Below are 9,271 nucleotides of genomic sequence, written 5' to 3'. Positions count from 1 at the left end.
CTCACACACACACACACACACACACACACACACACACACAAGTTGGCCCTTTCCATATCTGGACACTCAGAACTGTAAAACAGCACAACTGGCCACGTAGGAAGAAATGTAACAGGAATCTGCCAGACGCGATATTAAGCCACAGGGACCTCGAATGTTAAAAAACAAGGCGTCCTAGAGGAACCATAGGTAAAGCAAGACATGGCCTCTGTAAGGACAGCAGCCTTGAAACCGTGTCGGGGCAGAGCCGGGCTCCAGGGCTCAGGGTTTGGTTTGGGGCTGGAAACCATCGTAAAAAGAGGCAGTTTGCATTCCTGAAACTAGCGCTCAGGCTTGAGTACATCCAAGACAAGATTCCATCTAACGCCCGTCAACAAGGAGCTCCTTTAAGTTATTTTTTAACCTTCTCATCAAGCACTTCATAGCCTCTGAAATCCTCCGTGCACCTTTCTCTGGGCAGGAATGACCTGGAATTTACCAACGAGAGTTGGGCCAAAGGGACTGACAAACTGCCACATCTCAGCTTCTTGGCTCTGGACAGAAAAAGAGTCAAACGTTTGATATTTCCACAAGGCAGCAAATCCACGCAGAACGTGGTGCCATTACGCACGCTGCCCCCGTGGAATCCATGGTAATGGCTCATCATTACCATCACCTGACAACAGGCCTGCTGCGGGCTTTAGGGCACCCCATACCTCGTAAACCCTCGGGCTGTGTGTGGGACAAACCCACCTTAGGCATCAGTCTTGGGCCTAACTGCTCTGAAACCCAGCTCTTCGGCAAAGGCCAAACTTTGCTGCCAGACACCTGGCTCACTGTGTAACCAATGCCGTCAATGCTACAATGGCAGTCACTGTCACTGGGGCTGCCTGGTGGGGCACTCTGCCCCCCCCCCCACCACCATAGTATGGATAAAGTCCTCCCTCAAGAAAGCATAACAAAAAGACTGAGGAGACTTCCGCTGGACCCCAGGAAACTCCCTGGATCTGACTCATTTATGGGATAGGCTGAACTTTTTCCAAAAACACATAATTTCTCAAACTAAAGCTAGACTCTGACGAAAGGGTGGGGTGGGGGTGGTTTTTGACAACCCCCTCACTAAGTAAACCAAAAAACACATCTGTAAGATGGATAACCACGGGAGGCATCCTGGTGGGGATTCGAATCTTCAACAAAACTCGTTCTGTTTAAACGACCCCCAGTTATTTCGCAGTGGCCGTGTAATTATTCATTAAGTCTGACACTGGAAACATCTATAGGACTGCCCTGCTAACTTGCAGTCTCACCCCCAACTGAACCGGAAAGACTTGAAAGAAGCATGTCTTCGTTTTTCTGCATAGTAGGTCCTCAATGTTTAACTGGTTCAAACACACGGGCCAGGGGGCAGGGGGTGGGGGTGGGAAAGCCAAAACAAAACCCAATTTGGATCAGAGAGCGCCAGTACAGAAATTATACAAATACCAGTTCTCTGGGCTTGCCAGGTTTTTGTTCAAGAAGTAATATAAAACACAGCTCTTTGTCTATGACTTGTGAAAGACTTTAAATACTAATAGAGAATGTGTACTTCATTGTGTATTTAACTGCAAAAGCCTGCCTTTGGCTTAATTGACCAAGAGTAAGTCCTTGTTCCGAAGCTAACGATCAAGTTACAAGTCAACTCCTAAACATTAGCACTCGTGTTGGGGATCCAAGATGCAGATAATACACAACAGAAGATTATTTTAAATCATTCCCTCGTGGTATGCGGATATATTCTTTCTTTCTTTCTTCTTCTTGTCCTCTCTGTTCTTTTAACGTGCAATTAACTGTGTCTGACTGATGGGACTCGGCATTTACCATCCCTGCAACAAAGGACTGAAGATGGCATTCTAGAAAAATACTGCTCAAGGGGGTCTCCAGGTTCATCCCTCCTTCTACTGGGCTATGGAGACGCGCAGGGCACATGGGGCCAGGGCAGCATCGTGTCACAGAAAACCAGGCAAACTCCTTTTGTCCCTCCCCTTCTAGGTTGCTGCTCTTCCCCGCCCCCCTCCCTCCCTACCCCTCTAGGCAGAGTAGAGGGTGGGAAAGTAATTAAGGGTTTGAGATTGGAAAAGCTCCTACTGGGTGGGTGTAAACAAAGATGCCCCTTAATGTCAACAATGACTTAATTAACCAGGGTAGGTGACAATTACAGGAAAAACTTGAAAGTAAGAGTCACCTCCTCCTGGGGGGCATCAAGCTGGACTCTTCTTGAAACCATTAGAATACTAACAGCACACAGTTCTTGGCATTGGGGACTGCTCCCACCCCAACAATCCATTACTGGATTGGCACGGTTCAGCTGGTCCCCTAAAACAAGGAATGAACTGACCACGGCCAGACTGACCCTGTGGCAGGGACAACATAACTCCTCTAGGAAGCCATCGCCAACTGGGCTTTCTGACATCAGGCGACCAGACTCAGCTTCAGAGACCGCGCCCAGAAGAGAAAGTCTATGCTATATAATCCGATAGGGGGAAACAGGGCACCAAGACGGGGAAAGTCCCCCACAGAAGGGCCCAGGCTCTTTCTGGGAACTTCTCAGGCCCGTATTTCTCTGCACACATTTCCCTCTGGTCCAGCCCAAAGGGAACATTGCTGAAACCAGGCTCCCAAATCAACAAATCACATATTGTTCCAAGCCAAGGCCTTGTGTAATAGAAGGTTAAGGTTGAACTTATTGTTAGCTATGGAAAACACACACACACACACACACACACACACACACACCCTACCCCACCCCCCGACTTGTCCGGGCCAGAGCCTAAACTGAAGCTGTCCTAGTTAACTGGTTCTGAATGGTTACATTCTCATCTGTAATTAGATCACCTTCCAACTAACCCTGGGCCCCAGCAGAGCTGCTGGAAGAACCAGTCTTGGGGCTGACATCCATTGAGGTCCTAGATTGACTGTCAGGGTTACACGGGGGACGGACCCTCCAGAGTGCCAACACATACAGCTGCCTGGGAACAGGCAGGGCCTCCTTGGGCAGAAAGCATTGCCTGCTCAACTCTACCCAAGAGCAGGGCTGCTCCCTGACACGGTGCAGCTGACAGGGCCAGGCTCCCAAACCGGTAAGGCCTGTGTTTCCAGTGGGCTGGGGAAGGCTGGGGATGGGATGGGGATGGGATGGGGATGGGGATGGGGATGGGGATGGGGATGGGATGGGGATGGGGATGATGGTTACATACTGGGTGTTTGTTAGGTGCCAGGGCCTGTGCTAATTGCCTTTTCGGCCTGGGTCTAATTTCCAAAGGTTAGCGGTTCAAATACGCTGGCTGCTCCCCACAAGATAGGAAGACGAAGCTGCCTGCTTCCAAATCAACTTGAGTCTTGGAAACCCTATGGAAGTCAGAACGGACTCGGAGCAGCGGGTGTGGTTTAGGGTTAAGGTTTCTCACCACCTCTTTGAGGTGTGTCCTCAGAAGCCTCCAAAGGGTACCAACACTCACTTCATGTAAATGCAAGAAGGGACCCGTATCAAGTCTGCGGGTGACAGTGAGGGAAACTGAGGCCCATGGGCCTGTATACTTTCAAAAGCCTCCCATTGGCAAGCTTTATGATCCTTCCACTAAATCTTTTCTTTCTGGTCTCACAGCCCTGTGTATAAACCTCATGGAAGCAAGGGATGCCCCAAAATGCACAAAAGAACCTTCATAGAACATCACCCACAGTTCCAGGGGGGTTCATGGGGTGTCCCTCCCCACCCCACCCCAACTGCACCCACAGACCCCCGGCTGGGCAGACCCGCTGCTCTCTGCAAAACCCACATTGTCAGACCAAAACTTCTCCACAAATAATCCGTTTCGGGGACTTTAACCCTCACACACCCGTTTCCCCTGCCTGCCTCACCCCTCCTCTTCCTGCATCTATTATAAACTTTCTCCGGTCATTAAACACAGCCACAGAAAGCCTCCAGGGCCGTTTAACACTTTACGTTGACATCAGCTCCCAGAAAGGCTGCCTGGGACAGGCAAATGGCAAATGACAGCTTGTCCCTAACCTGGGCCCGCTCCGGGAGCCCATGCCGCAGCAAAGCCAGGCTCTGCTTCCCTCTTTTGTGCTGAGCCAGGGCTCAGGGGAGAAGTAGCAATTAGGGAAACATCCACTTTAATTATTAGCAAAATTAAAGAAGTACAGGACCGGCTTCTAGAAGCCAGGAACCTTTTCTCTCCCAGGCGGCCCTTTAAAAACACGCAGCGGCCCTGCAAAGTTTGTCCATCTGTCCTGCAGCACAGCCTTAGGTCTCCAGGAGGCAGCTCCCCAAACAAAGCCTGGGACACAATTCCAACCAGGCTCCCTTCAGGGGACCGCAGCACCCCCGGTCCTTACAGAGTCCCCCCCGTAAGTGTGCAGCCACAGTTCCCCAGTCGGCTCACACAACTGCTACGGGCCAAAGATCTGTTTACATTCCTGGGGGTCCCATCTCTCCAATAACCCGTGCAACCTGTCCTGACGGGCCTAAGGAGCTAGCCTTCCTGGCCTCTTCCAGCCGAGCATGCTCTGGACCTCGGTGGCAGGCTCCCAGGCCCAGCAGGCACCAGGTGGGCTCTCAACAAACAGGTTCATTAAGTGGCGATGAGTGCCAGGATCTGCCGCGTTAGTCTCGGATTACCACTCGAAAGCTAACTCGGCTCCCGATATTCCCTGCCGCTGACAGATCTCAACGCTACCCCGAGTCCAGCCTGGGCTAGAGGTCTCTGCAGGACCAGGCGGGGGAGAATTCAGATATGCCCGGCTGCCCCAGCCAGCCCTGCTCCTAGCCTGGAGCCTTCCACGGCCATGTCCAAAGCTGACCCCGGTCATCTTTAAATTCTCACCCATGGGGGAGACCTCCTGGCAAAGCCAGACTCCAATTAACCGAACAGAGAATGGGGGGCTTTTGGAGGCATGGCTAAAGTGTGATAAATTACTATAGCGTGGCAAAAAAAAAAACAAACAACAAATAAAAACCCCAATGTGTTAAGAACTTCCACCCTGAACTTCGGAAGCTTCTTTCTCTCCTTAGACAATGAAAATAAAATGTCAGCATTTCAGGGATTGGCCATTTCCCTTCCTGCTCCTTCTCTCGGAAAAGAGCAATTCTCTCCATTGCAAGCTAGCGCAACCCTCCTCCTGCAGGCGTGCGGTGCAGGAACCTGCGGCGGGCATGCCCCTAGCTGTGCAAGTCTCTTCTGCAGCTCCCACCCAGCACAGAGGGACCCCCCCACACACAAGCCACCACCTGGCTGCCCCGTCCCACCTGCACTGCCACTGCCAGGCGCCGTCTCTCGTCCCCTAGGACATGGGTGGCACACAGCCACTGCTGCCCACGGCCCTCACCCAGCCTCAGGTGACCACGCAAGGACAGCTGGTGCTAAAGCAGACACCTCCACAGACAATCTCCACACACTGGGAGCAGGACGAAAGGCTCAGTCGCTTACCTTCTGGCTCCAAGGTGGTATCTTCAACTAAATTGAAGGAGGGCCGGGCCAGAGACACGGTTGCCAGGGTGACCACGACCAGGCAGATAAAGCGACCCCAGCTGACCATGGTTACGGTGCCAATGCCCGGTCCTCTTCCATATCTCCATGTGGACATAAATCCCATCTGCACACTTCCGCCACGGGCATGGGCCGCCAGCGACGTCTTCAGCCTGCGGTGGGCTCAGGAACCGGGGGCCGCTGCTGCTACCGGCGCAGCAGCCACTAGAGGAAAGAGATTTGGCGAGTCAGTGACAGCGTTCCCGCACCAAGCCACTCAAAACCCAAGTGGGATCCAGCGGCCGTCAGCTCCTGGAAGGACAAGGGGAAATCAGGTGGTCCTGCATCATCTACAATGCCCCGGGGCTCCCGGTAATCCACCCTACAAGCCTCGCGGGAAACGTGTTTGGTGCGTCTTCTCAGAAGCACATTTTAAACGGCACAGCTGCAGGACCCAGAGGGGCAAAATCCCCTCAGTTAGGTTCTCCCCTCAACTGCCCCTCCGTACCCCCCACCAAAAAAGCAGAAACCACACAACCGTCATTCCAAGGGCCCCTTCAAAATGCTCAGGCTTTTCCTACTATCTTCTCTTAGCCCCACCTGGCTTCAGAAAGCTGACCTCTGGCCCGTGTGTCCAGCCCGGCATTTCTGCAGGGCTGCCTGGGTAAGGTTGGTACCCCTCCCCGGAGTTCGAAGCCAACAGGCCAACAAAGGCAAACTCATCCCAAAACAGCTGCAGGAAACACCCGCCGGGTGACCCTGTCGGGATCCATTTCCAAACGCAGAGAGAATTCCATTTCGATCTTTCGCCCCACGGTCACTGAGAAGGAACCCGCAGAATGATATTCCATCTGCATCAGCTGAGCCCACAGGGGTTGGGAGCCGGGCCACCTGGCCACGTCACCCAGGTCGAGGTAATGGACTCCACCTACACAGCACCCACCATTGAGAAACTGAACAGACGCCAACCTGGGGCTTCAGGAGGATAAGGAGCGGGGCTGGGGACAATATGCAAATGGTTGGCCTGGCACGTGATTGGGCCAGTAACTTCCAATGTGCTCCCTGTTGCCTAAAATTTCAGAAGCTACCAGGGGGCGCTCAAACTTAGCGGTCCACCCAGGAGATCCAAAATCTTTTAAAGGTGATGATCATTTCAAGGAAGGTTTACAGCATCCGAATAAGATTGCTATGGGCTTGCATAAAGGAGCCCTGGTGGCGCTGTGGGTCAGGCAATGGGCTGCTAACCCCTAGGTGGGCGGTTCAAATCTACCAGAGCACATCTCCCAAGAAAGACCAGGCTGTCTACTCCCATAAAGATTTACAGTCCCGGAAGCTCTCTCTAGAGCCATCTCGATGAGTCGGTGTAGGTTTGATGGCAGCGGGTTTGGTCTGATAAAGGCGCCCAGGGCGCAAATGGCAAGCCGCGCAGTTGATTACCAAAAGACAGGCAGTTAGAACCTCCCCAGAGAGTAGAGGGCCAAAGCCCAAGCAATCTCCTCCAGGAGATGACCCAGTCATCAATTCCAACTCGGAACAACCCTGCAGGGCAGCGGAGAACAGTCCCAGGGGCCTTCCAAGATTATCATCTTAATGGAAACAGATTGCCGCATCCTTCCCTGTGGCTGGTGGGTTCAAACCTTCCAGTTTCACAGTCCAGCACCTTAACCAGTGGGCCACCAGCGCATCTGCACTCATCAGCAGTTCTGCTCCATTACTCAGGATCACGATGAGTTGCAACCGACCCGAAGGCCCCCCGACGAAGCAAATACCTCACTGCGTGATGCTTGTTCCCAGTGGCGACATTCAGATTTCCACACTGCCCCTGGTCGTGGAAAACCGATCCTCTGGTCCTAACCGGGATGAAGATGGCAATAGAATTCAGGCAACTTTCCCAAAGGGGAGGACTGTCCCTGTGAGTTTCCGAGATGGGAACTGTTTACGGGAGAAGTAAGCCTCCCGGTCTTTCTCCTTGCTTGCAGCGGCTGGTGGGTTCAAACTGCTGAATTGAGGATCGAAGCCCAACACGTAACCCTTACGCCACCTGGGCTCCTAGGCAAATTACAGGGGGCTTCATAAAGCACGTGGGGAAATTCCATGACCTTTTCATCTCATTTGCCCTTGAATTTTCAGATGTCCTCGCTTTCTAAGAAAGTACACATGGAACTGAAATTCACATTAGGGAAACACCTATTTTGAAATTGTTGGACAATCTCATCCACCCTCCCTCCCACCCCACCCCACCCCACCCCAACTCCTTCCCTCTTAAAATTAAGCATCTCCAAGACAATTCCGAGGCAATTTCTACAAATATGTGCGAAGTTAGGCCAACTCCTCTCTCGATTTATTAACTAAGCAACTCCAGAATGCACGAAGACTTGCTGCCTCTCATACAACTTGACCCGCAGACCCACTTGACTCCAGCCTGCTGCCCCCACCACCTGCCCCTCCCTCTCAGGAGCCATTAGCTATGAGCTGGGAAAGTTAGGCTCTCACAGTCCACCAGTGCCAACCAGATCCCACTACCAACACGTAGGCGCCAACCCACAGCGACCCTAAAGGCAGGGTGGAACTACCCTGTGCGTTTTCCAGGGTTGTAAATTTTGGTAGAAGCAGACTTACACCTCTCTCTCCAGAAGAACACGCAGATTGGAACTGTTTACCCACTAGGGCTCCAGTCTCCCCCAGAAACCTGCATTCCGGGCCCAGGCCCCAGTGAAGGCCCCTCCCCAGATCCCTGCAAGGCTGGGACCTGGGGCGGCAGGTCTGTGCAGCCCTGCAGCAGAGTGGACAAAGGTCCAGAGTGGCCCCCTAGGCGAGATAATTAGGTCCCAAGCTCGGAGTTGGGAACACAGGCCCAGCATGAGGCTGGCGGCCACAATCCAGCTTCCTGCCTACAAAACCATAATCCTTCTTGGAGCCCGAGCGCCAGGGAGAGCCCGGCGTGTTTATTTTTCCCCTTGAAAGGGAACTCCTCTCACTGGTCTCAGCCTGGGCTGCGGAGTAGTCGGTTGCCCTCCCTGACTGATGGCTCTACATGGCCACTGCCCACCTCCACCTCCGGCCAATTTTCACCTTGGCGCAAACTGACCCCAAGAAGGGCCAAGTGACCAGTGATAGAAGCTTCCCACAATGATCCCAGAGACTCATCTCTGAGATGGACCTCCAGGGCCTGGGCAGGCCTCCATGAGGTGCCCACCTTAGGGACGGGGCTCTGTCCACTGCTGGGTCGCCCTCAGTGAACACTTGGGCACTTGGCTCCAGGGTAAATTTCTATCAGCCAGGTCAACCAGGGCTCACCAGGTTGGGGATGCCTGGCTTTCCCTGCGGGGCACACCCACCTCCTGGCTCCCTGCACACCCCCAGAGCTGAGCAGAACAAGATAAGGAACCTCCAGGGTATTCGACTGGGGGTGGGGGTGGGGGGTCGCCAGAGAGGAGTCTTCTGAACACATAAAAAGGAACAAACGGGCAGGCTGCTCCCCGGCTAAGTCTCTCTGCCTTTGGCAATCAAGCCACACTAGCCTTTTGGGCAGCTTTGGGGTGTCCCTCACCACCACAACCACCCCCATTTCATAGTAGCTTTCCTTTCCTCCGCGGGCCTGGAATTTCCAGTTTTTCTCCCCGAGCTCCCGCGAAAAGAGCGCAGGGAAATCTGCATTTTAATTGACATTCCAGGGAAAGGGGCGCCTGATTGCTTTTCTATTCAAACTAAACAGGCTTTTCAGATGAAAATAAGTCCGAGCCTGTGGAAGATTTACTGGGATTTGGGACTGGGGGGGCGGGGGGGGG

General features: G+C 53.1%; 1 protein-coding gene across 10 annotated transcripts in view; it reads right to left on the bottom strand.

The window, feature by feature from the left end:
- FGFR2 (fibroblast growth factor receptor 2) overlaps positions 1-5,698 on the bottom strand; it is a 125,040-nt gene extending 119,342 nt beyond the window's left edge. For 5 of the 10 annotated variants that reach the window (XM_045291217.1, XM_045291218.1, XM_013004188.3 and 2 more), the window contains exon 1: positions 5,445-5,695. In XM_045291217.1, the coding sequence (XP_045147152.1) occupies positions 5,445-5,610 (166 nt within the window). In that variant the 5' untranslated portion in view covers positions 5,611-5,695. Of the gene's footprint in view, positions 1-5,444 lie in introns of all 10 variants that reach the window. The other 5 variants (XM_045291222.1, XM_045291224.1, XM_013004190.2 and 2 more) reach the window with 3 other exon arrangements.
- Between the last annotated feature and the right edge of the window lie 3,573 nt (positions 5,699-9,271).

Source organism: Echinops telfairi, unplaced genomic scaffold (genome assembly GCF_000313985.2).
Source record: "Echinops telfairi isolate 266 unplaced genomic scaffold, ASM31398v2 ScPeMD7_70;HRSCAF=299, whole genome shotgun sequence".
NCBI classification, from domain to species: Eukaryota; Metazoa; Chordata; class Mammalia; order Afrosoricida; family Tenrecidae; genus Echinops; species Echinops telfairi.
This window is presented reverse-complemented; position numbering and strand designations above follow the sequence as displayed.